General features: G+C 49.6%; 2 protein-coding genes and 1 long non-coding RNA gene across 3 annotated transcripts in view; 2 read left to right on the top strand and 1 right to left on the bottom strand.

Annotated features, from left to right (window-relative positions):
- LOC139229906 (uncharacterized) overlaps window positions 1-26,461 on the bottom strand; it is an 81,803-nt gene extending 55,342 nt beyond the window's left edge. The window contains exons 1-2 of the long non-coding RNA XR_011587853.1: window positions 26,204-26,461; window positions 23,004-23,091 (exon numbers count right to left, since the gene is read on the bottom strand). This is a non-coding gene — a long non-coding RNA (uncharacterized lncRNA). The remainder of the gene's footprint in view (window positions 1-23,003; window positions 23,092-26,203) is intronic.
- On the top strand, window positions 1,912-2,223 carry LOC139229899 (histone H4-like). Its single transcript, XM_070861537.1, has one exon. The coding sequence runs from the start codon at window positions 1,912-1,914 to the stop codon at window positions 2,221-2,223; it is 312 nt and encodes a 103-aa protein (XP_070717638.1).
- On the top strand, window positions 2,880-3,290 carry LOC139229896 (histone H3-like). Its single transcript, XM_070861535.1, has one exon. It carries the CDS (start codon window positions 2,880-2,882, stop codon window positions 3,288-3,290), a length of 411 nt encoding a protein of 136 aa, XP_070717636.1.
- Window positions 26,462-27,389: the final 928 nt, after the last annotated feature.

Raw genomic sequence — 27,389 nt, 5'->3', positions numbered from 1 at the left:
GGCCTCAGAGTGTTTAACACTTACTGAGCTTGGAAACTACAACTGACCTGAGAATCGGCAGCACAGCCGAGCGAAGAGGAAAACCTGTGCTGCGAACTGTGAATCTGGAAATATTTTGGGTGTGAATGTACAGATTTCAACATTGTGTGAGTGAGTGTGAATTAAAGGGGCAGGCGGGTTAGACTAATGTCACTGTGTTTGTGTGTCCGCTCTCATCGCCGGATTTCAGAGTCCCTCTTGTGTAAAATTCAAAGATGTCCCTATCACAGGATTGCCCTGCTGCCCTGCTCAGGCCTGGAGCGGGAATTAAACAGAAAGTTTGATTTGATTTCAAATTTCAGTCGAAGAAGAGAAAATATCCGCGATCGGCTGAGAGAGCGTGACCAGTGCAGCAATGAAATGGGTTTCAATCGAAATTGCTGCCTTCCATTCGGATGAAACTTTCTCGACAGCAAACATCCCGGTCTTGAGGACAGAAAGAGGCCAGTCTGGGAATCGGGAGGGCCCGAGTTAAATTGAAATCGGAGAGTTAGTGAGGAGAGAGAAACACAGAGAGGCTGGAGGGGCGGGGAGCTGACAGCAGGATGTCTCCGCCCCGTCCGCTCGCTGCCTTTAAGTTGCTCTGTGTCGCTGTCTCTCGTTTCATTTCTGACCCAGCTCTGACTGTTGGAGAGATTTTCCACAAAGTCGCGGACATGACTGATACTGCAGGCGCCGAAACGGCTCCTCCTGCCGTCGACGCTCAAACCAAGGCTCCCAGCACGATGTCCCTGGCCGCGATAAAGAAGGCTCTGGCAGCCAAAGGCTTCGATGTGGAGAAGCGCGGGTCCCACATCAGGTTCAGTATGAAGAAGACAAATGGTTCCCTGAAGCAGATCAAGGGCACGAGGGCCCCGGTGCTGCTTCAAAGTCGCTAAGAAGGAAACCCCAGGGGAGCAGTGGGTGCAGACACTGGGGTCTGGAAAATGATCCCAGTATCCCTGGTAACTCGTTAAAATGTTCTGTACCCACCTCTCCCCCAGCGTCTGCTCCCACCCCCTCTCCCCCAGCGTCTGCACCCACCACACCCCCAGCGTCTGCTCCCACCCCTCCCCCAGTGTCTGCACACCCCTCCCCCAGTGTCTGCAACCTCCCCTCCCCGAGTTTCTGCACCCACTTCTCCCCCCAGTGTCTGCACCCACTCCTCCCCCAAGTGTCTGCACCCAACCCTTCCCCCAGTGTCTGCACTCATCCCTCCCGTAGTGTCTGCAGTAAAACACACAGAGAATGGGATGTCCGGCCCTGGCCTCACTTTAACTGGGGTTTTGTTTTGGGCTCCAGTCTCAGTTCCTGGTTATTGTCATTTCACAGATTCAGGGGCAGAGTCTGCGTGAGACAGTGGTACTGGCAGCGATACCCCGCCTCATAACTCAAACCCCAAACACCAAATTATCTAAACCAGCTGGAATAAGGTGTTTGTAAACTGCTGAACCTGTCGATGAGAGGAGATGGAATAAGGTCTGAGATTGACAGGCAAGGGACTATATAGCAGGGAATATTCGTGAATGTTAATTGTAACGGGACCGTATCTAAAAACTTCTGGTCTCTGGAAGCCGTGAATATGAATTCCGAGTCTGTAAGGGTTTGTGCGGAGCGCTGTATCGCTTCTGTTGTGGAGAAAACAATGTGAGATTGTCGGTTGCAGAAAGCTGGAGGTGGAGCTGGAAGATCAGAGGCCGCGCTCTGCTCTTTCTCTCAATCTTTATTCTGTCTCCTCCCCTGCCGCGTTCTCTGTTTAATCTCTCACTCTGTCTCCTCCCCTTTCCGCCTCTCTCACTCTGCACTTTCTCAGTCAGGTCGGAGCCGGCTCTATAAAAAGGAGCCAGGAGCAGTTCGTTTCTTATCCAGCGACAGCTTGACTGAAGAATCATCATGTCTGGCCGTGGTAAAGAAGGCAAAGGACTGGGCAAAGGCGGAGCCAAGCGGCACCATAAAGTGCTCCGTGATAACATCCAGGGCATCAAGAAACCCGCTATCCGCCGCCTGGCTCGCCGTGGCGGTGTCAAACGGATCTCGGGCCTGATCTACGAGGAGAGCCGCGGGCTATTGAAGGTTTACCTGGAGAATGTGATCAGGGACGCAGTCACCTACACCAAGCACGCCAAGCGCAAGACGGTCACTGCCATGGATGTGGTGTACGCTCTGAAACGGCAGGGCCGCACTCTCTATGGATTCGGCGGCTGAACAACTTGACCCTTTCCCCCGGATACAACACAAAGAACCACCCACCGCCTCACAGAGAGTGCAGTCCTGTCATGTTGTGAGGTTTCTGTGTGAGAACCAATTAAACGGGACGGCACTGGCGGGATCAATGTCGGAATTTGTGTTTACAGGATGCAGTGATCGGGGAATTATTCCTGCCCGGTTCAGACCGCTCAGGGAATGAGACAGAATTCAAACCAGAATGTTAAAGAGAATGGGATTGATGACTTATAATGGGGCACTATCGAAGTTATAAAGAGTGGGATTCTTACATTGCGGAACAAAAAAGAAAAAAAAAAGGGCCTTGTAAATGTCTGGTGTGTCATCAAGGTCGTGTGGCACGGTTTAATGTTTTTTGTTTTGCAGATAAACTCCAAAAAGAGTTTCTTACATTGCGGCAGGAAATTATAGGTTATTTAATGTCTGTACTTGATACTCGGAAATTGGCGGGCTTTTTGAAATTGACAAACTGCCAGTTCCATTTCAGCCAATCATGGCCCAGTAATCCCCGCCCTTCCTTTTCGCTCTCGGTGATTGGTCGCAGCCTGACCGCCAATCACAGTGCCGGGTGGACCGCCACAGACACAGACGCATTACCAGTCCTTGTGTCCCAGGTTGTGCTGAGGTCCATTCAGAAGATGGCCAGGACTAAGCAGACAGCGCCCAGATCGACCGGAGGGAAAGCTCCTCACAAGCAGCTGGCGACCAAAGCGGTCCTGAGGATCGCTCCGGCCACAGGCGGAGTGAAGAAGCCTCATCGCTACAAACCCGGCACCGTGGCTCTGAGGGAGATCTGCTGCTACCAGAAATCCACCGAGCTGCTGATGCGCAAGCTGCCCTTCCAGCGCCTGGTGCAGAAGATCGTTCAGGACTTCAAGATCGACCTGCGCTTCCAGAGCTCTGCCGTCATGGCCCTGCAGGAGGCCAGCGAGGCTTACCTGCTGGGGCTGTTTGAGGACACCAATCTGTCCGCCATCCACGCCAAGCGAGTCACCATCATGCCCAAAGATATCCAGCTGGCCCACCGCATCCGCGGGGAATATGCCTAGACTCCCCCTGCCCCGGCTCGAAGCTTCAGCACAAAGTGCCACAACCGCTTTGTTCAGAGCCACCAAATCACCAAAGGAAAGAGCTGCGACCGGCGCCAGGTAAACTGGCCTATGCACACATGGTGCAGGTCTTGTAGAGTCACTGTAACTGGGTTTACACAGTGCAGGCGGTGACGGTGCGGGTTTGATCCAGGTTTAAATGCGAGTGAGATGCCCAGTTTACCGACTGCACACGCCCAATGTGGGTCGGTAACTATAAGTGGGAGATCTGGTGGTAAATTGTGCCTACTGCACATACCGGGATAGATTTTCAGGCTTGAGTGGGTCCCTCCTGTATGCAAACTAAAGGTTGGCATAGATCAGCGTGTTCAGGATGTATAAACTTCTCCTGATTGAATTATTGCACCAATAAGAGACAGAGAGCCCAGCAACTGCTCAATCCCTTTATATTCAGGTTCTTAACCCATTCATTTTCGGCTCCCAACATCATCGTCATCATAGGCAGTCCCTCGGAATCGAGAAAGACTTGCTTTGACTCAACATGAGTTCTTAGGTGGCTGTACAGTGCAATACGAGAGCCACAGTCTCTGTCACAGGTGGAACAGGCAGTGGTTGAGGGTAAGGAGGGTGGGACAGGTTTGCCACACGCTTTTTCCGCTGCCTGCGCTTGATTTGTGCATGCTTTCGACGATGAGACTCGAGGAGCTCAGCGCCCTCTCGGATGCACTTCCTCCACTTAGGGCGGTCTTTGGCCAGGGACTCCCAGGTGTCAGTGGGAACAATGTGTTCAATGACGGCCAGTCTCACGTTCAGGTTCCGTCCGTTTTGTTTTTCTATGAAACCAGTCCCTCTCTATTGATTCACTGATCTGTGCAGTGTTTGTCGATCTCGATTCCTACATGTTCGACATGTTTGTAACTGAGAAAGTCTGAGACTTATTCCTGATCAGGAAACTCTCAGCTTAATACAATAACACAATAGCAGAGATTAATGCCGTCGATGTCGATGTCCATGAAGACCCGGGGGACTGTTGCCGGCCATGGTGCGGGAGGGTTTGCTGAGATGCCGAGCTCAGTGTGTGAGAGACTGTGAGTGCAAGTTACGCGGAGAGTCACATGTAATCCATAGAACAATAAGCAGCCCTTTCAGATACTATCGGTGGCTCTGAAAAGAGCCGTTCTGTTATTAGATTCAATCCTGTCCACTTTACTTGTTCTTGGACGCAATGATAGTTTTCTTGCGTAGCCGCACAGCCTGGATATAAGCTAGCACCCTGCCCTGAGCGATGGTCACCTTTCCCAGCAGCTTGTTGAACTCCTCCTCATTGCGGATGGCCAGCTGCAGGTGTCTGGGGATGATGCGGGTCTTCTTGTTGTCGCGGGCAACGTTGCCGGCCAGCTCCAGGATTTCAGCGGTCAGATACTCGAGCACAGCAGCCATGTAGATCGGGGCTCCAGCACCCATATGCTCAGCATAGTTCCCCTTCCGCAGGAGCCTGTGAACACGGCCCACAGGGAACTGCAGTTCGGCCCGAGAGGAGCCAGACTTGGCCTTAGCCTGAGCTTTACCGCCGCTTTTTCCTCTTCCAGACATTTGCACAATCCACACTTTCAGAGAAAGAATGAAAAACTCCCCCCACATCTGCCTTTCTTATACTTTCTGCAGGAATGCAGGGAGCGAACTTGTGATTGGTCGCACTGTGGAGCATTTCATTGGTCTTTTCCGATAAACAATCACAGTTTGTTTAACCCACTAATGAAAGTAGAGCCGAAATTACTGTCTCCAACAGTCAGAATAACAATTTTTAAATTCAAAAACCCCGCCAAGAATCGTTAAAATAGGGGATTATGTTAATAACGTCACCATTAGTCAAAGATTTGCCAACAATATTGTCTTAGTCCACATATCCCTTGCAAGCTCCAGGTTGTTACAATCAGGATTAAATTCGGGTACTGTTTAAACTGTCTGGAATAAGCGGGAATCAATCTCCACTGATTCTGTAATGGGACACATTCCAACTCAATCTTTCTAAATGTTGGGTTTCAAAGATTATCGATCGATCCCCCGCAGAGGCGGGAGTGAGACCAAAACTGGGAGTCTTTCTGTGAAAAGAGAGGAGGGACAGAGTGTTCAAACTGCCCCGGTTCTGGTCTCTGCAAGAACTCCCATTCTGGGTTGTTACACTGTGGGGAGTGACCGGTTAATAAACGGACTGACCCGCAAAAGGAATTGAAAAATAAACTTGAAAAGGGCTTGCGAGAGAGAATGTGTGACTGAAACCTCAGTCTCAGTCCCTAAACATGCTCCTAATTCAGCAGACGGTGTAAATGCACGGGTCTGAAAGCAAAGGCAAACTGCGACCAGGGACCGCGTTTTTAGTTTGTGGTCGGGAAATTCCACCGACACTGTGGTCGAACCGGACAGTGAAGCAGCTTATCGGAGAATTCAAAACTAAATCTACAGCTGGAACTGCAAAGGTTCTCACACACTTGTTCAGGAATTAATTCGTGATTTGAGTCTAAAGGGTGATGCGTTTGTGGAGCTCTTTCAGAGAGGCTGTGGGTGGCTCTCAAAAGAGCCGTTGTGTTTGGGTTTGATCTCACAGGGCAGTGCGCAGTTTTACTTGGAGCTGGTGTACTTGGTCACTGCCTTTGTCCCTTCCGACACGGCATGCTTGGCCAGCTCCCCGGGCAGCAGCAGACGCATGGTGGTCTGGATCTCCAGGGAGCTGATGGTGCGGCGCTTGTTGTAATGGGCCAGGCGGGAAGCCTCACCCGCAATGCGCTTGAAAATATCGTTCACAACCGAGTTCATGATGCCCATGGCCTTGGAGGAGATGCCGGTGTCGGGGTGAACCTGCTTCATCACTTTGTAGATGTGGATATAGTAGCTCTCCTTCCTCGATTTTCTGCGCTTCCTGCCGTCCTTAGGTGGTGTTTTCTTGATGGCTTTCTTGGCGCCTTTCTTGGTGGTAACTGTTTTCTTTTCGTTCGCCATCATCTCGGTCAGTCTGGCGCATATTTGCGGAAACTCTGCTCCGAGCCCACATTATATGGGCAGCCGCACAGTCCGACCACAGCCCTATGCTAATGAGGGGTGGGTGGCTCTGATTGTGATTGGTTCATTGGCCACCTTGTCAATATCCATCGTTCTGTATCCCTCTGATTAGTCTCTTTAAACATCCAATCAGATTTGTTGCTTGCCACAATCACAAATTTTTGAATGAGGTCTTCAGTTACAACCCCTCCTGATTTATATTCTGTTCTTTGGGTTTCTATTCTGCTCTCAGGCAAAATTCTTACGAGGAAGAATCATTAATGTTTTAGTTTATATTGAATGAACTGAACAGCAAACTCGTTTGCTCTGTTTGTCGATCTACGTTACTACATGTTCAACAGAAATTGCCCGGTTTATAACTGAGATCGACTGAGGGTCAATTGGTCAGGAAACTCCTCGCTTATCAACAGTAGGGATTTAATATTAAGCAGAGAAATCGAGACTTGAATTAATATTGCGCCTTTTTTGACCATTGGTCTTCTGAAGGTGCTTCGTAGCCAATGAAGTACTTTTTGAAGTGTAGACACTGTAGTAATGTAGGAAAGGCAGCAGACATTTCGTACACAGCAAGCTCCCACAAACAGCAATGTGATAATGTCTGGATAAGTTGTTGTGTTACGTTGATCGACGGCTAAGTTTTGGCCAGGACGCTAGGGATAACTGCCTGCTCTTCTTCAAAATAGTGGCCGTGGGATTTATTACATCCACCAGAAAGAGTCGAAGGGGCCTCGGTTTAACGTCTCTTCCTATAGATGGCACCTCCAACAGTGCAGCACTCGCTCATCACTGAATTGGTGTGTCAGCCTAGACTTTGTACTTAAGTCCCTGGAGTGGGACATCAACCCACAACCTTCTGACTCAGAAGCAAGAGTGCTACCAACTGAAGCACAGCTGATAAGTTTGTGACCAATCGTTCAGTTTCTTCAGACAGTAAGCAGCCCTTTCACAGATAATAGTAACATAGAAATTTACAGCAGAGAATGAGGCCATTTCGGGCCATCGTGTCCGTGCCGACCGACAAAAAGCTGCATGGCCCTTGGTCAGCAGCCCTAAAGTTTACATATAAACCTATGAACAATGACAGAAAGGCAAAGAGCACCTAGCCCAACCAGCCCGCCTCACACAACTCCAACACCCCTCATACTGAAACATTCTACACTCAACCCCAAGCAGAGCCATGTGATCTCCTGGGAGAGGCAAAAACAGATAAAAACGCAGGCCAATTTCGGGAGAAAAAATCTGGGAAAATTCCTCTCCAACCCATCCAGGCGATCGAAACGAGTCCAGGAGATCACCCTGGCAGTATTTGATTCCCTGCAGTACTTACCATCGTATCTGCACCGTCCAACAAAAGGTCATCCATTCTAATCCCATTTACAAGCTCTAGGTCAGTAACCCTGCAGGTTACTGCACTTTCAGTGCCCATCCAACCATCTCTTAAAAGTAGCGAGGGTTTCTGCATCCACCACTCTTCCAGGCAGCGAGTTCCAGAGCCCCACAACCCCCTGCATAAAAGAAGCCCCCAAACCCCCCTCTCAAATCCCCTCTAACCCTTCCACCAACCCACCCGAAAACTATGTCCCCTCGTAATAGACACTGCCACCAATGGAAATAGACCCTTACTATGTCCAGGCCCCTCAATATTTTGTACACCTCAATCAGGTCTCCTCTCAACCTCCTCTGTTGCAATGAGAACAAACGCAGCTTATCCAAGCTGTTCTCAAAGCAAAGATTCTTCATTCCAGGTAGCATCCGAGTAAATCTTCTCTGCACCCTCTCTAGTGCAATCACGTCCTTCCTATAATATGGTGACAAGAACTGCACGCAGTACTCCAGCTGTGGCCTAAGTAAAGTTATGTTCATATGTTCTATGCCTCGACCAATAAAGCCAAGTATTCCGTATGCTTTCTTAACCACCTTATCCACCTGGCCTGCTACTTTCAGGGAATCTGTGGACCAATGGTGGAGCTTTGGAGGCGTGGGCTATTCAGTTGGAGCTCTGCTGCTGAGAGAGCAGGAACTCCCTGTTGAAGCTCCTGCCTGGAAAGCCTGGAGTGAGCTCTGAGACCAGCCCAGGAAGAGGAGGAGAGGGCTGGCTTACTACACATTCAATGTCCAGAGGGAGAGGAGGAGAGCAGAAAATGTATCACTTATTACAACTACAGAGAGTTGGAGAGAGGGGAAAAAGAACAACCTGAGGAAACACCATCCAGTGTGGAAGGAGGGAGAGTCGTTTCTACAATCTTTGACAGGTGGGTGTGTTTTGGTGCATTCCCCAAAAGACTTTGTTGTATCGGTGGGGGGAGGAAAGAAGACAACTTGAGGGCCGGAACATCGCGGGGGGTGTGTGTGTGTGGAAGTGTGTGTGGGGGTCTTGCTTACAGCTAGGCCCCACACACCAATGAAGCACACCTCCCCCATTGCCTAGCCTGGGATAGCTGGAGCTACCTGGCTGAAGAATCTTTAATCACGCTATTAAACATTGTTGGGAGTGTGTGCCTGGGTGGCTCCAGCTACCCCAGGTGAAGACATCTTCTCCCCCCACCCGAAGACCATTCTACAAAGACTGGGGTATTTTGCCATCTGGGGAGTGCACCCCAAGAAACACCCACCCATCGCTTGTGACGGGAGATCTGCCCTCGCAGCTTCCCTCTTTCCCACCCCCTCGTTCTACCGCACTTTCTCTCCCCTCTCTCTCTGAGAGCCCCATACTCCTAATTTTAAGAAGACAACTGAGCAGAGGGAGCAAGGCCCCTCCCCATTCGCTAACTAGCGGAGAGGTGTGCCCCATTAAGAGCTCCCTCTGCTCAAAAAACCAACGAGGCCAATTAAAGACCATTAAGGCCTGTGACGTTGGGGTGGGTGTAGTCCTTAAAGGGACCCCGTGATGGCGACCCCATCCACGCTGGTTGCAGGGCCAGCTAGGACATATGCGCAGGCGGCGTCCTCATCCATGGCGCCTCCTGTGCCTCCTGCTGCCCTGCCACCATTCAGACTGATAACAACAAAACACGGGGTCAAGAGCTACACTCACCCCACAATGAGCATTGAGGAGTGCGTGTGGGCGATGGCTGGGGTAGTCGGCCCCTCGGCCATTGTCGCAACCTCCAAGATGTCTGGGAAGGCCGTGTTCTTCCTGGTGTCGGAGCAGGCGGTGTCCCTGGCCCTCGAAAAGGAGCTCACGGTGGGCGGGACGTTCCTGCCGGTGGACCCTCTCGAGGCCACCGTGCAGAGGGTCATCATTTCAAACGTCCCACCCTTTCTTCCCGCTGAGCTCCTCCTCCCTCACCTACACCAACTGGGCAAGGTAAGGTCGGAGATCAACCCCATACCGCTCGGCCTCAGGGAGAACTGACTGCGCCATTCCTGGAAGAAACGGAAATCATGAATAATTTTAACGATTCTGCACATGCTGGGCCGGGGGGTGGCGGCGGGGAGGCGGAAGAACAACAACCCTCGCCCCCGACTTTGGAGCTGGGGTACTTGGAGGACCTGGAACATTACTTTGGCCTGGTCTCTCCATGTTCCCCGGTTCCAGGGGCGGAGGAGGAACCCCTTCCGCTGTCACTTCCTGACCCAGCACCACTTTTAAAAGAGCCCAGTGGAGACTCCTCTGTCGACGATCCTGGGGGTGGGATCGGAGCAGAGCCAGGGCCGGATGGAGCGGCCGGGCCGTTTGCCGTACCTCGTGCGGTCGACGGGCCGGCTGCTAGCGGCGACCTCCCGGAGGGGGACGGGAACTCAGTGGAGGACGCGGGTGAAGATCTCGAGTCCATCGCCAGTGAGGCGGTGGATCTCCTCGTGCCCGCCGCTGATTCCCCCCTCATTCCCGTAGAGGAACTCCGGGACTATTTGGTCCAGAGCCAAAACCGAACCCATCTGGCCGGGAAAGATGGTCCGAGCCGGGGCTGCTCATCGCTTCCGTCCGCTTCGCCGCTAAAACCATGGCCGCGGGTGGGCCCTTATCAAAGGCGCAAGGCCTTGAGCTGCGCCGGCTCAAAAAGTTCCTCGCTGGGCTGATGAAGGAGTGGAGGTCAACAAACGACTCCACTCCCCCCCCCCCCACAATAGGGTAGGTAGAGGTTGCACTATGCTTTTGTCATGAAGATAACCATAGCCAGCCTCAACATCAACAGCAGCAGAGAGGCACACCGTAGATTTAACAATTTTTCGCTCCAGCGGGAGGGGAAGTATGTGGTGTGCTTCCTGCAAGAAACCCACACCGTTCCGGGAGACGAAACCACGTGGCTCCTGGAATGGCAAGGAGAGGTCCGCATGAGCCACCTCACCACCACTTCCTGTGGGGTGGCCATCTTGTTGGCCCTGCATTTTCAGCCGGAGATCTTGGGGTTCAAGGAGCCCGTGCCAGGCCGCTTGCTGCACGTCACGGTTCGCCTGGGGGACGTGCCACTCCATCTCGTGAACGTGTACGCCCCTCAGCCGGGACCGCAGCAAATGCGCTTCTTCTTGGCTCCGTCGACGTCGGCGACTGCATTGTCCTCGGGGGGGATTTTAACTGCACCCTCGAGGCGAGGGACGGCTCCGGTGCCCCGCAGAGCATGACGGCGATGGAGAAGTTGAGGGACCTGGACGCGTCCTTCGACTTGATGGACGTCTGGCGAAATCTCCATCCCGACTCCCGCGCCTTTACTTGGGTTAGGCCTGGAGTAGGATGGTCCAGAGTCAACCGCCTTTACGTGTCTCGGGCGTACGTTTCCTGCGTCCCGGCGGCCTCCATGTGACCGGTGTGGTGTTCAGACCACCACCTGGTGTGAGCGGAGCTCGCTTCACTCCGCGCGAGGACGGGGTCCGCGTACTGGCATTTTAACAACCAGCTGCTGGAGGACGTGCGGATCCAGGACTCGTTCCGTCGTTTCTGGGCCGACTGGAGAAGGAAGCAGGGGGGCTTCCCCTCCTTGAGGCTATGGTGGGACGTGGGCAAGGCTCACTTCTGTGTCTTCTGTCAAGAGTACGCGAGGGGGTCGACCAAGAGGCGGGCGGCCAGGGTCGGCCGCCTAGAAAAAGAGGTGCTCGAACTGGAGTCCCGTCTCGGTCAAGTCGTCGAGGACCCGGCCCTGCGGATGGTGTACGAAGCGAAGAAGGCCGCGCTGAAGGACCTGCAGCTCGTCGGGTCCCGAGGCGCGTTCGTGAGGTCGCGGATCCGGTTCCTGCGGGATCTAGACCGCGGCTCCCCCTTCTTCTACTCGCTGGAAAAAAGACAGAGTGTCCGTAAGCAGCTCTTGACGCTGCTGGCCGACGACGGCTCTCTCATCTCGGATCCGGAGGGCGTCAACAACAGGGCCCGTGAATATTACAGGGCTCTGTTCTCTCCGGAGCCGTCCAGTGAGGAAGCGCGTAGAGTTTTGTGAGAGGACCTGCCGAAAGTCAGCACAGAGGGCGCCGAAAATGTGGAAGCTCCGCTAAGCCTGGCGGAGCTCACCGGCGCCCTTGCGCGGCTCTCGAGGGGAAAAACCCCGGGACTGGACGGGCTGACCATAGAGTTCCACAGGGCATTCTGAGACATCCTGGGGGGCGACAACGTGCAGGTACTGGGGGAAAGTCTGGTGACCAGAGAGATGCCCCTCTCTTGGCGCAGGGCAGTCATCGTCCTGCTGCCTAAGAAGGGCGATCTCCGCCTCTTTAAGAACTGGCGCCCGGTCTCCCTCCTCAGCACGGATTGCAAAATCTTCTCCAGGGCGATGTCTGCTCGCCTTGGAGCCGTGCTGGATCACATGATCCACCCTGACCAGTCCTGCACGGTCCCGGGCCGGACAATCCACGATAACATCATATGGTCCGGGACCTCATCCATCATTCCCAGGAGGCTGGTCTGTCGGTCGCGTTCCTATCTCTCGACTAAGAGAAGGCGTTCGACAGGTGGATCACGACTATCTGTTCGGAACTCTGCGCGCTTTCAGGTTCAGGACGCATTTCGTCGCCCGGATCCGACTATTGTACGCCGCCGCATCGTGTCTGATAAAGGTTAACAGGTCCTTGACGGCCCCCCTTCGCTTTGGGAGAGGGGTACGCCAGGGACGCCCCATGTCCGGCCAGTTATATGCCTTCTGTGTGGAGCCTTTACTGCACCTCCTGCGGACGAGGTTGACGGGACTAGCTCTGCAAGTGCCAGGCATGGAGGTCGTCCTCTCGGCTTACGCCGATGACGTGCTCCTCGCGGTAGAGGATCCCGCTGACCTGCGGAGGATGCGTGAGTGCCAGGAGATTTACTCGGCCGCATCCTCTGCCAGGATCAACTGGGAGAAATGTTCCATACTCCTGGTGGGTCAGTGGCGGGTGGACTCCCTGCCGGAGGAGCACAGGCCTTTTGCCTGGAGCACGACCCATCTCCTCTATCTGGGAGTCTACCTTAGCCTCGACGAGGAAGCCTAGCCGGCGAACTGGCAAGAGCTGGAGGCCAAAGTCGTCGCTCGCCTGGGGCGCTGGACAGGACTGGTCCGAGTCCTGTCCTACAGGGGTCGAGCGCTCGTCATGAACCAGCTGGTGGCCGCCATGTTGTGGTACCGGCTGGTCACTTTGACCCCTCCCCCTGCGTCTGTCACCAAGATACAGAAGAAGCTGTTGGACTTCTTCTGGAACAACAGGAAGCACTGGGTCTCTGCCGCGGTCTTGAGTCTCCCGCTTGGGGAGGGCGGTCAGTCGTTGGTGTGCGTCAGCACCCAGCTCGCAACTTTCCGTCTTCAGACCCTGCAGAGATACCTTTACGTCGAGCCCCCTCCCAGGTAGCGTGCTCTGGCAACGTACTTCTTCCGCCAGCAGCACGGCCTCAACTATGACATGCAGCTCCTGTTTGTGAGCTTCGGGGGCGTCAGGACCGCCTTCCAGGAGCTGCCTGTCTTTTACAAGGAACTCACCAGGGTCTGGAACAAAGTCTCCACCAAGCGCAGCTCTCCACCGGCTGGAGTGGCGGCCGTCCTGCACGAGCCGCTGCTCGGGAATCCGTACCTCCACGACCGAGGTTTTGAGTGGCGGTCGGACGAGAGAGCTGTGGCTGGTGAGGTGACCAGGGTCAGGGATCTGCTCGATGGCAGAGGAGCGGGCTGGATGGCGCCAGACACGCTGGCGCGGCGCATAAATTCTTCCAACGTCCGCCGTGCGTCCGATGCCATCGAGTCGCTAAAAACAGCTCTGGGCCCTGACTCCGTTAGGTGCATCGAGAACTGACCCCCGTCCGGACGGAGTTCCTCATCGGCGCCAAACCCCGTAACCTCCCTCGGGAGCCGGTGCCTCACAACTTGAGCCGCCTCGGGGAAATTTTCTCCGTGCCTTTCAGTTCCGCGCGGAGTGGTTTCCTGTACGGGTTGCTCCTGCACACTCTCAACTTTGCCATCCTTGCCTGCCGTCTGGACACGCCATGGCGTACCATTTTGCCGTCCGGAGGAGGTGTGGGTCCCCGATGGAGGGCACTCTATGCGGGGGTCCTCCCAGTATTTATCGGGGACTTGGCCTGGAGGGTGGTGCACGGAGCAGTGCCATGCAATAACTTTTTAAGCAAGTTCACGGGCTCCCAGGCAGCCTGCAATTTCTGCGGTCTGGAAGAGTCCGTGTTCCATGTTTTTACCGAATGCACGAGGCTGCAGCCCCTTTTTCATTATTTAAAGGGGCTGCTCCTGAAATTCTGGCTGCACTTCAGTCCCACACTCCTGATCTTTGGGCACCCTGTGCGGAGGGGAGCGGGTTGTTCCGAGGGCCTCCTCAGAGGACTGCTCCTGGGCACGGCCAAGGGTGCCATCAGCCGGTCCAGGCAGCGGGCGGTCGAGGGGGTCGTTCAACCTGACTGGCTGCCTCTCTTCCACGCGTACATCCGCGCCAGGGTGTCCTTGGAGATGGAGCACGCGGTGTCCACCGGTACGCTCGCGGCCTTCTGCGAGAGGTGGGCACCGGAGGGACTGGAGTGCATCATCACGCCCGGCAACCAAATTTTAGTTTGATTTTATGTTTTAAAGTTGAATTTGTTTTAATTGCAGGTGTTTTTAGTGCCCCCCTCCCCTTTTGTACGGGGCACTTGGAGAAAAATATATATATATATATGAGTTTAGTGCCCAAAAAAAAACTTTACAAAAAAAAACAAAAACAAAAAGAAAAACACAAAAAAGGGCCTTGTAAATGTTTGGTGCATCCCCCAGATCGGGGTGCCATGATTTAATGTTTTTCATTTCCTCCCAAAAGAGTTCTGTGGACAAGCACTCCAAGGTCCTTTTGTTCCTCTACACTATTATGCGGCCTACCGCTTAATGTGTATACCCATTCCTTATTAGCCGTTCCAAAGTGCATCACCTCACACTTTTCCATTTGCCACTGCTCTGCCCACCTGACCAATAGATTGATATCCTCCTGCAGCTCATGACTTCCCTCTTCATTATCAACCACACAGCCAATTTTAGTGTCATCTGCAAACTTCTTAATCATACTCCCTATCTTCAGATCTAAATCATTGATATATACCATAAAAAGCAAGGGACCCAGTATTGAGCCCTGTGGAACCCAACTGGAAACATCCTTCCAGTCACAAAAACCTCCATCAATCCTCACCCTTTGCTTCCTACCTCTAAGCCAATTTTGGATCCAACTTGCCACTTTGCCCTGTATCCCATGGGTTTTAACCTTCATGACCAGTCTACCATGTGGGACCTTATCAAAAGGCTTACTAAAGTCCATATATACTACATCGTATGCATTACCATCATTGACCCTCTTGGTTATCTCCTCAAAAAATTCAATTAAGTTAGTCAAACACGATCTTCCCTTAACAAATCCGGGCTGACTGTCCCTAATTAATCCTTGCCTTTCCAAATGCAGAGTTTTCCTGGCTTTCAGGATTTTTTCCAATAAATTTCCCACCACTGAGGTTAGGCTGACAGGCCTGTAATTACTCGGCCGGTCCCTTTCTCCCTTCTTAAATAAGGGTACTACATTGTTGGTGGCTCTGAAAAGATTAAATCTTGTCCACTTTACTTGTTCTTACTGGGCCCAGCATTGGATTTCTTTGTCAGAAGCACTGCCTGGATTTTTGGCTGTTCAGCCATGATCGTTTTGAATTGTGGAGCAGAATTTCCAGAAGGCAATCGATAAAGTGTCACATAAGAGGTTACAGCACAAGGTATAATTTCATGGGGTTGGGGGTAATATATTAGCATGGATAGAGGATTGGCTAACTAACAGAAAACAGAGAGTTGGGATAAAAGGGTAATTTTTTGGTAGGCAAACAGTAACTAGTGGGGTGCCGCAGGGATTGGTGCTGGTGCCTCAACTATTTACAATCTATATCAATGACTTGGATGAAAGGACTGAGTGTAACGTAGCCTGGTATGCTGATGATACAAAGATGGGTGTAGAAGCAAATTGTGAGGAGGACACAAGAAAACTGCAAAGGGATAAGTGAGTGGGCAAATGTTTGGCAGATGAAGTATAATGAGGGAAAATGTGAGGTTATCCCATGCCGCAGAAAAAAAGAGTAATGCAAATTATTATTTAAATGGAAAAAAATTGCAAAATGCTGCAGTAGAGAGGGACTTGGGGGTCCTTGAGCATGAAACACAACAAATTAGTATGCAGGTACAGCAAGTAATCAGGAAAGCAAATGGAATGTTGTAAGGGGGATGGAGTATAAAAGCAGAGAACTCCTGCTACAACTGTACAGGGTATTAGTGAGACCAAACCGAGAGTACTGCATTCAGTTTTGGTCTCCATTTTTAAAGCAGAATATAATTGCATTGGAGGCAGTTCAGAAGAGAATGTTCACTCGATTTATTTCAAATGAGGTGGTTGACTTATGAAGATAGGTTGAGTAGGTTGGGCCTGTACTCATTGGAGTTCAGCAGGATGAGAGGTAATCTTATAGAAACATATAAAATAATGAGGGATTTCGACAAGCTTGATGCAGAGAGGATATTTCCACTCATAGGGGAATCTAGAACTAGGGGGCATAGTCTCAGAATAAGGGCCACCCATTTAAAACTGAATTGAGGAGAAATTTCTTCTCTGAGGATCGTAAATCTGTGGAATTCTCTGTCGCAGAGAGCTGTGCAGGCTGGGTCATTGACTATATTTAAGGCGGAGATAGACAGAGTTTTGAGCGATAAGGGAATAAAGGGTTATGGGGAGCGGGCAGGAAAGTGGAACCGAATCCATGATGAGATCGTCTATGATTGTATTGAATGGCAGAGCAGGTGCAAGGGGCTAAATGGCTGACTCCTGCTCCTATTTCTTATGTTCCGGGTTTCGATCTGATAGAGCAGCCCCTTGTGCAGCACCTTACCAAAAACTTTCAGGAAGTCTGGAAAGGGGAGGATGAGGAGCGGTCTGGGTCAGTCTGGGACAGGGGAGCGTGAGGGGCTGTGGTTCAGTCTGGGAAAGGGGAGGGTGAGGGGTGGTTTGTGTCAGTCTGGGACAGGGAAGAGTGAGGGGAGGGGGCATCTGGGACAGGGGAGGGTGAGGGTGGTCTGGGACAGGGGAGGGTGAGGGGGGTCTGGGTCAGTCTGGGACAGGGGAGAGTGAGGGGGGGAGGGGGTCTGGGACAGGGGAGGGTGAGGGGAGGTCTGGGAAGGGGAGGATGAGGGGGGGCGGGGAGGGGGGGCTGCTCTGGTTCAGTCTAGGACCAGGAAAATTGAAGGAGGTGTTGTCTGCTCCAGCCCTGTTCAGTGCTCGGTAAGTGGGGCACATTTCCTGAGTGTGTGCTGGAATTGAAGACGTTTGCTTTGTATTTCTGCACCCAGCCAGAGTCAGCATCTTCAGGGGACGAGAGCTTCTGTGGATAAATATAACTCCCCGCAGCTCACAGTGAGCGTGGAGCTAACATGGGGGGTCTGGGGGTGGGGGTGAGGCAGAGGGATCACTCCCCCCATGTGGAGACCCAGTATCCCAGATCTGTGGGCCAAAGCTCTGAGGTCTGGCGGCTTCTCCAGGGTCCGTGAGGTTCCACATGGTCTCTGTGGCTTCTCAGGTTGCAATGCAGAATGTGGGGATTCGGCATCAATCTGACTCAGGATTCATGATCAGAAGGTTTGGAGAAGTTCCCCTTCTGTCTGTGGACCTTCCAGCAGTGACTCCCCCAGAGACAGGACAGCTCGTGCATCCCCGTATAGTGTGCAGTATGTTCAGTGTCTGACCCTGAGCTGGCCCAGGGAGGGGGAAGTGTGTGATGTCCGTGTGTAGTGCAGTATGTTCAGTGTCTGACCCTGAGCTGCCCCAGGGAGGGGGAAGTGTGTGATGTCCCTGTGGGGTGCAGTATGTTCAGTGTCTGACCCTGAGATGCCCCAGGGAGGAGGCAGTGTGTGATGTCCGTGTGGGGGGCAGTATGTTCAGTGTCTGACCCCGAGCTGCCCCAGGGAAGGGGAAGTGTGTGATGTCCCTGTGGGGTGCAGTATGTTCAGTGTCTGACCATGAGCTGCCCCAGGGAGGGGGCAGTGTGTGATGTCCCTGTGGGGTGCAGTATGTTCAGTGTCTGACCCTGAGCTGCCACAGGGAGGGGGAAGTGTGTGATGTCCCTGTGCGATGCAGTATGTTCAGTGTCTGGCCCTGAGCTGCCCCAGGGAGGGGGGAAGTGTGTGATATTCCTGTGGGGTGCAGTGTCTGACCCTGAGCTGCCCCAAGGAGGGGACAGTGTGTGGTCCCTGTGGGGTGCAGTACAGAAACATGGAAAATAGGTGCAGGAGTAGGCCATTCGGCCCTTCGAGCCCGCACTGCCATTCAATGAGTTCATGGCTGAACATGCAACGTCAGTACCACATTCCTGCTTTCTCGCCATACCCCTTGATCCCCCTAGTAGTAAGGACTATATCTAAATCCCTTTTGAATATATTTAGTGAATTGGCCTCAACAACTTTCTGTGGTAGAGAATTCCACAGGTTCATCACTCTCTGGGTGAAAAAGTTTCTACTCATCTCGGTCCTAAATGGTTTACCCCTTATCCTTAGACTGTGACCCCGGGTTCTGGATTCCCCAACATTGGGAACATTCTTCCTGCATCTAACCTGTGTAAACCCGTCAGAATTTCATTTTAAATGTTTCTATGAGATCCCCTGTCATTCTTCTGAACTCCAGTGAATACAAGCCCAGTTGATCCAGTCTTTCTTGATATGTCAATCCCGCCATCCCGGGAATCAGTCTGGTGAACCTTCGCTGCACTCCCTCAATAGCAAGAATGTCCTTCCTCAAGTTAGGAGACCAAAACTGTACACAATACTCCAGGTGTGGCCTCACCAAGGCCCTGTACAACTGTAGTAACACCTCCCTGCCACTGTGCTCAAATCCCCTCGCTATGAAGGCCAACATGCCATTTGCTTTCTTAACCGCCTGCTGTACCTGCATGCCAACCTTCAATGACTGATGCACCTTGACACCCAGGTCTCGTTGCACCTCCTCTTTTCCTAATCTGTCACCATTCAGATAATAGTCTGTCTCTCTGTTTTTACCACCAAAGTGGATAACCTCACATTTAACCACATTATACTTCATCTGCCATGCATTTGCCTACTCACCTAACCTATACAAGTCAATCTGCAGCCTCATACCATCCTCATTGCAGCTCACACTGCCACCCAACTTAGTGTCATCCGCAAATTTGGAGATACTACATTTAATCTCCTCGTCTAAATCATTAATGTACAATGTAAACAGCTGCGGCCCCATCACAGAATCTTGCGGTACCCCACTCGTCACTGCCTGCCATTCTGAAAAGTACCCATTACTCCTACTCTTTGCTTCCTGTCTGCCAACCAGTTCTCAATCCACGTCAGCACACTACCCCCAATCCCATGTGCTTTAACTTTGCACACTAATCTCGTGTGTGGGACCTTGTCGAAAGCCTTCTGAAAGTCCAAATACACCACATCAACTGGTTCTCCCTTGTCCACTCTACTGGAAACATCCTCAAAAAATTTCAGAAGATTTGTCAAGCATGATTTCCCTTTCAGATATCCATGCTGACTTGGACCTATCATGTCACCTCTTTCTAAATGCTCTGCTATGACATCCTTAAGAATTGATTCCATCATTTTACCCACTACCGATGTCAGGCTGAAAGGTCTATAATTCCCTGTTTCCTCTCTCCCTCAGGGAAGTCCTGCTACAACTGTACAGGGTATTGGTGAGACCACACCTGGAGTACTGCGTACAATTTTGTTCTGCTTGTTTAAGGAGGGATATACTTGCATTGGAGACAGTTCAGAGAAGCTTCACAAGTTTAATTTCTAAGATGAAGTGGTTGACATATGGGGTTAGGTTGAGCAGGTTGGGCCTATACTCATTGGAGTTTAGAAGAATGAGAGGTGATCTTATTGAACATATGATACTGAGGGGAGTCCTCAAGGTAGATGCAGAGGGGATGTTTCCACTCGTGGGGGAATCTAGAACTAGGGGGCATAGTTTAAGAATAAAGTGTCGCCAATTTAGAACTGAGATGAAGAGAAATTTCTTCTCTCAGATGGTCATAAATCTTTGGAATTCTCTACCCCAGAGAGCTGTGGAGACTGGGTCATTAAATATATTTAAGGTGGAGATAGACAGATTTTTGAGCGATAATGGAGTGAAGAGTTATGGGGAGTGGGCAGGGAAGTGGAGCTGTGCCCAAGATCAGATCAGCCATGATCTTATTAAATGGCAGAGCAGGCTCGAGTGGCCAAATGGCCTATTCCTGCGCCTATTTCTTATGTTTTTTAAAGGGTGAATTATTTTTTATCTGATCCTTTTCCCGTTGATTAATTGGTCAACTATCCAGAATATTATGTTCCAGCCCAGTTACAGGGGTATCAATATCAGCAGAAAGAAAGCCCAACTGTCAGAATGGATGTGATTCAGTCTGTGATAAGAGCAGAATCCAAACCCTGCAGTCACTTGCGAACTCGCTGGTGTGTCAGCAGGCTGGATGACTGAGTGAATCCCTTCCCACACATAGTGCAGGTGAACGGCCTCTTCCCAGTGTGAACTCACTGGTGTGTCAGCAGGTTTAAATACAGAGAACAAAACTGCACGTAGTCTTCCAGGTGTGGCCTCACCAATAAGCTGTACAGTTGCAGCAGGACTTCTCTGCTTTTATACTCTATCCCCCTTGCAATAAAGGGCAACATTCCATTTGCCTTCTTGATTATTTCTGTACCTGCATACTAATACTTTGTGTCTCTTTGTACTGCAGCATTTTGCAATTTTTCTCCATTTAAATTATAATTTGCTTTCTATTACTTCTGCCAAAGTGGATAACCTCACATTTTCCCACATTATACTCCATCTGCCAAATTTTTGCCCACTCACTTGGCCTGTCTATATTCCATTGCAGATTTTTTGTGTCCACCTCACAATTTGTTTTCCTACCCATCCTTGAATCATCAGCAAACTTGGCTACATTTCACTCGGTCCCATATTCCAAGTCATTAATATAGATTGTAAAGACCTAGCACCGATCCATGTGGCACCCCACTAGTCACTGTTTGCCAACCAGAAAATAACTCATTTATACCGACTTTCTGTTTTCTGTTAGTTAGCCAATCCTCTATCCATGTTAATATATTACTCCCAACCCTGTGAACTTTTATCTCATGCAGTAACCTCTTATGTGGCACCTTATCACATGCCTTCTGGAAATCCAAATACACTACAGCCACTGGTTCCCCCTTATCCACCCTGCTCATCACATCCTCAAAGAACTCCAGCAAATTTGTCAAACATAATTTCCTTTTCATAAAACTATGCTGAATTTGCTTAATTGAATTATGCTACTCCAAATGTACTGCTACTGCTTCCTTAATAATAGAAGTTGGATAGATACTGCCTTTTTTCATTCTCTGATACCATATGAGGTTCTGTTTGACAGATGAGTGTAGGGTAGACCCTGCCACTTTCAATCTCCGGTGCAGTGTCAGTGTGGGACTAACTACCGATTATAGGATAGGTACTGACACTTTCACTCTCTGATCCATCGACAGGTAAATATCGAATTAATATTGTGGGTGTCTGCTATGGAAGTGTGGATTTGACTCTGTATCTGTCCATCTCTGGTATGTGAATGAGGGTTTTACTGTGTATGTCAGTTTTTGATAGGAGAGTCTGGGTTTTATCCTGTACCTGTCAATTTCTGGTTATTGCCTGTGGGTTTCATTCTGTATCTTTCCATTCCTGGTGTGTGAGTGTTTGCTTTGTGCTGTATCTGTGATGTGAGCTCTATCCATACACATCATTCTTCAGTATGTTAGCATTGTTTTACTCGGTACCACCAATTCCTGATAGAATATTCATTTTACTTTCTAACTGTCAATTTTTGTTATGGAGGTGAGTGTTGATGCTGAATCAGTCAGTCTCTGGTATGTGAGTCTGAGTTTTACTCTATCTATCTGTCTCTGGTATGTGAGTGTGGGCCTTTCTCTGTTATGGGAGTCTGGGTTTGATTCTGTACCTGTCAAGTTCTGATATGTGAGTATGAGGTATAATTATTTAATTTTATCTATTACTCTATGTGGTTGTACGTTTTATACTGTATCTGTCAGTTTCTGATATGTGAGTGTGGGGTATAATCTGTACCTGTCAGTGTCTGGTATATGAGTGTGGGGTATAATCTGTATCAGTTAGTCTCTGCTATATGAGTGTGGGGTATAATCCGTACCTGTCAGTGTCTGGTATGTGAATGTGGGATATAATCTGTACCTGTCAGTGTCTGCTATGTGAGTGTGGGGTATAATCTGTATCTGTTAGTCTCTGGTATATGAGTGTGGGGTATAATCTGTACCTGTCAGTCTCTGGTATGTGAGTGTGGGGTTTAATCTGTACCTGTCAGTTTCTGGTATGTGAGTGTGGGGTATAATCTGTACCTGTCAGTTGCTGGTATGTAAGTGTGCGGTATAATCTGTACCTGTCAGTTTCTGTTATTTAGTCAGGGTATAATCTGTACCTAATTGTTCCTGCTGCTTGATTGTGTGTTTTAGACTGTACCTGTCAGTTCCTGCAATGTGAGTGTGGAATTTACTCTGTAACTGCCAGTCTCTGGTATGCGAACGTGAGAATCAATTTTACTTTTTACCTGTATTTCTCTGATATGTGAGTGAAGATTTTGCCTGCTACCTGTCATTTTTCTGATGTGTGTGTGTGGGTTTTACTCTGCCCCGATCAGTTTCTGCGATGCAAGTAACAGTTTTACTTACTGCCTTTCAGTTTTCCGATATGTGCACATGAAATTTACACTTTACCTGTCACTCTCTGGTGTGCAAGTGCTCACTTTCATATATGTGGGTGTGTGTTGCATGCTGTATCTGTCAGTCTATGGTACGGGAACATGGGTTTTATTCTGCACCCGTCATCCTCTGGTATGTTCGGGGGATTAAATACTGAATCTGTCAGATTCTGAAACATGAATATAGCTTTTGCTCTGTAGCCGACAGCTTCTGGTATGTGAATGTGGATCATACGGTCTGTTTGACATTTGTTCCAATAGGTGATTGTCTGTTTTATGCTCTACCTGCCAAGTGTACCTGTCAGTGTGATCTGTTTCAATGGTGAAACAGCATCTGATTCTACTGCTCCATGTGGCTGTAAGATTCACAATGTAACTCTGCCACTTCGGATCACTGTGGGACTGACAACTTCTGCTGCCTGTGACAATAGGATTGAGGCCAGTTCTGGGCCTCTGTGCTCTGCCAGTGATAATCTACTTACTGTGTGTGAGAAGGAGCTGCCTGCACTGTTCCTTGTGTTCCGGGTTGAGGAAAGATCACATTTGTTCTGGTTGGTTAAAGAAGTTGCTCTGAGAATAATAATACGAGAACAATATTAGTTATAAGATATGGATGCAGGGGAGAATATGATGTATCTGAGGGAGCAACAATGTATCTCTCGATCACCAGCAACACGGTTCTGGAGAACTCAACACACCGAAACAATATAACCGGTCTTGAAAATATCTTCTCCCACACTCCTCTCTTGGTGCCTGCAATAGATGCACTTTGTGAAACTCCCCACGTCCTCACTGTCAAGCTGTGTTTCCACTGCTCACTGTCCAAGAAGAACAGACACGGTGAGATTGGAACTGAATCAGGAACATTCACTGCTGATTTGGGGAAAGAAGGCAGCAATGATTTTAAAGAGCGAGGTGGTTTACTTTCTCTGTTACCTTACAGATCCACACACAGCCCGAGAATGGCCTCTCCCTTCCCCCACTCACACCATGTTCCGGAACTAGTTCCTGCCTCACTCTGCCTCTCACACACCTCCCGACGGAACTAAACCAGGAACGTTCACTGCTGGTTTGGAGAGAGAAAGCAGCAGATTGTAAATAGCAGATTCTGCCCATTCTGTCTCCCTTACCCTGGACACACGCTGTCCACACATAGCCCAAGAATGGCCTCTCCCTTCCCTCACTCGCACCACACACTGAGACTGGTTCTTGGTCCACTCTGCCTCTTACACAAAGCCCCCGACTCCCCCTGAACTCCCCCCGGACTCAATGCCGATCTCTGAGCCCATCTGCGGACACGCTCCCAAAGCGCTGCGCTGCTGTAAGGAGGCTGCTGCTCGCTGCCTTACCCCGGGACCGCGGTGTCGCCATTCCCGGCTGTTTTAAACCATCTTTTTCCGCTCACTGAGTGAATGGTGATCACAGGCAGGGCTGGGTGAGGGGAGGGCGCATGCGCTATTCTGCTCACTGGAAATCGACACCGGGGGCGGTGCTTGTCCGCGCATGCACAGCTCTCTGCACTAATTCTGCCTGTAAATATTAAAGTGCACTTTTCCCAATTTACTTTTATCAGAATCTGAGCAAAGGAACTGGACCTGGGGGGAAAGGACAGAGAACGATTAAAGCTGCAAGCCTTGTCCCTTGGAGATGCTCAATTTGGGATCATTCCGTGCAGGGTGTTTCTCTCCATGAGCCCATCTGCACAAAGCAATCCTGCAGCAACATCGGAGGGACGAGGGAGTGGGAGTGTTTGCCGGGACCATGCAGGAGTTAGTATCTGACATAAACTGTCTGAGATTAGTTTAATTACAGTAAAACACTCGGTCACTGAGAGTAATACCGAAGTGGATAATCAAGCGGATATAGGGAGGGAGGAACTTAATACAATCACTATCACTAATGAAGTAGTACTCGTTAATATAACAGGACTAAAGGCAGGCAAATCCCCTGGCCCTCAGAGTCTTAAGAGAAGTAGCTGTAAAGATAGTGGATACTTTGGTTGTAATCTACTAAAATTCACTGGGTTCTGGGTCCCAGCAGATTGGAAAACTGCAAATTTAACACCTCTATTTAAAAAAGGAGGCAGACAAAAAGTAGGAAGCTATAGACCAGTTCGCCTAACATTTGTCATTATGAGAATGCTGGAGTCCAATATTAAGGAACAGTAGCGGGACATTTAGCAAAGCATGATTCAATCAAGCAGAGTCAGCATGGCTTTATGAAAGGGAAATCACATTTGACAAATTTGCTGGAGTTCTTTGAGGATGTAATGAGCAGGGTGGTTAAGGGGGAACCAGTGGAGGTGGTGTATTTGGATTTCCAGAAGGCTTTCGATAAGGTGCCATATAAAAGGCTACTACACAAGATAAAAGTTCACGGGGTTGGGGGTAATATATTAGTACGGATAGAGGGTGGGCTACCTAACAGAAGACAGAGAGTTGGTATAAATGGGTCATTTTCCGGTTGTCAAACAGTGACTAGTGGGGTGCCGCAGGGATCGGCCTCAACTATTTACAATCTATATTAATTACTTGGATGAAAGGACCAAGTTTAATGCAGCCAAGTTTGCTGATGATAGAAAGATGGGTAGGAAAGCAAATTGTGAGGAGGACACAAAAAATCTGCAAAGGGATATAGACAGGCTAAATGAGTGTACAAAAATTTGTCAGATGTAGTTACTGAGGTTATCCACTTTGGCAGAAATAATAGAAAAGCGAATTATATTTTAAATGGAGAAAAATTGTAAACTGCTACAGTACAGAGAGACCTGAGGGTATCTGTGCATAAAACACAAAAAGTTAGTATGTAGGTACAGCAAGTAATTAGGAAGGCAAATGGAATGTTGGCATTTATTGCAAGGGGGATAAAGCATAAAATCATGGAAGTCCTGCTACAACTGTACAGTGTATTGGTGAGGCCACACCTGGAATACTTTGTGCAGTTTTGGTCTCTGTATTTAAGGAAGGATATACTTGCATTGGAGGCTGTTCAGAGGTTGATTCCAAAGATGAGGGGGTTGTCTTATGAGGATAAGTTGAGAAGGTTGGGCCGATACACATGGGAGAGGTGGATTTTATTGAAACATGTAAGATCACGAGGGGGCTTGACAAGTTGAATGCAGAGAGGATATTACCACTCATAGGGGAAACTAAAACTAGAGAGCATAGTCTCAGAATAAGGGGTTGCCCATTTAAAACTGAGATGAGGAGAAATGTCATCGCTCAGAGGGTTGTAAATCTATGGAATTCTCTACTCCAGAGAGCTGTGGAGGCTGGGTCATTGAATATATTTAAGGCAGAGATAGACAGATGTTTGAGCGATAAGGGAATAAAGGGTTATGGGGAGCGCGCAGAGATGTGGAGCTGAGTCCATGATCAGATCAGCCATGATCTTATTGAATGGCAGAGCAGGATCCAAGGGCCAAATGACCCACTCCTGCTTCTATTTCTGTTATGTTATTATGTTCTTATGAGATAATAACCCTGGGATTGTTCACGGGGATTCCAACCCTTTGACTGTACATGGGGATTCTCACACTGGGAGTGAACAGCTCTGGGGTTTTCCTGTTACAATCGTCGAGAACGTAAACTGTAAGCTGAGCACTGAGCAGTGCCTTTAGGAGACATGGTGAGAAATGTGTGGTGCGAAGAGCGAGAATAAAATAACTAAGTTGTTACTTTACCAAGATGGCCACGCATGCGCTTCGCTGCTCACTCAATGAAGAGTACTGAACTTGATTCCTATAGAAAGATGGCCGCCCTTTCCCTGGGCCTTTGACCGGGAAAAAGCCTCCAAGTTGCAGTCACCGATATTGAGGTTATTATTGGGGGCTTCCGGCGGGCACTAGTTGCTTATGAAGCCTCTCCGACTACCCGCTTGTCCATTCCTCCCCTCCGCCCCGCTGAAATTTAATTATTTTGTGGAGCTCATTCTCATCATAACTACTCCGCCATTACACGCACCGCGCAAGCTCCAAACACATCCTGGTCCTACGCCTGCGCACTTCAATTTCTCCATAATAAGAGGAGACTAATTAATGTTCCCTTCCCTTCTATTTTGGGACTTTTCTTACTCTCGATTATTTCACTTCTCGCGCAGTTCATCTTTTGCCACATCAAATCCCAAGCTAGTTTCGTTTGATTATACGGCTTGTGGGTGTCATGGACTGAACCGGTGTGTCTCACTTTACACTCATTTGATGCTTCTTTCAACTAACCCTTGAAAGAACTATCTTGTTATGACTGGAAATCTGTTATTTTCTGTATTGTTTAACGATTTTTGAATGCGATTAATAGATCTCCACACATACTGCATGTGATCAACTTTGAAATGTTTTGATCTTTGTAATTGTCTTTGCTAATTTTGATGGGTTAGTTGATTATAATTACTTGTTACTAACATACTTTGCAATAATTGTTGCATCAAAATAATTGTTTAAATACTTCCTTTATAAAGTCTTTAGCTTCCCCACTCATCTTTGTTTCCTCTTGTGAGGGAATCTAGAACTAGATGGCACAGTCTGAGAATAAGGGGTCACCCATTTAAAATGGAAATGAGGAGGAATTTCTTCCCTCAGAGGGTCGTGAATGTTTAAAATTCTCTGCCCCAGAGAACAACGGAGGCTGGGTCATTGAACATATTTAAGTTGCAGATGGACTGATTTTTGAAAGATAGTGGAGTCAAGATTTATGGGGAGAGGGCAGGGAAGTGGAATTGAGGCCAAAATCATATCAGCCATGATCTTATTGAATGGTGGAATGGGCTCAAGGGGCCAGATGGCCTACTTCTGCAATTATTTCTTATGTTCTTAGCCTTGGTTAGGTGCTGGGTTTAGATGTAGGTTTAGGGGTTAGTGGTGTGGTTTGTAG

The sequence above is a fragment of the Pristiophorus japonicus genome, chromosome 19 (assembly GCF_044704955.1).
Source record: "Pristiophorus japonicus isolate sPriJap1 chromosome 19, sPriJap1.hap1, whole genome shotgun sequence".
NCBI classification, from domain to species: domain Eukaryota; kingdom Metazoa; phylum Chordata; class Chondrichthyes; family Pristiophoridae; genus Pristiophorus; species Pristiophorus japonicus.
This window is presented reverse-complemented; position numbering and strand designations above follow the sequence as displayed.

Bases quoted from the DNA above. Each gene is read 5' to 3' on its own strand.
- LOC139229899 (XM_070861537.1), top strand. From the start codon at position 1,912: ATGTCTGGCCGTGGTAAAGAAGGCAAAGGACTGGGCAAAGGCGGAGCC.
- LOC139229896 (XM_070861535.1), top strand. From the start codon at position 2,880: ATGGCCAGGACTAAGCAGACAGCGCCCAGATCGACCGGAGGGAAAGCT.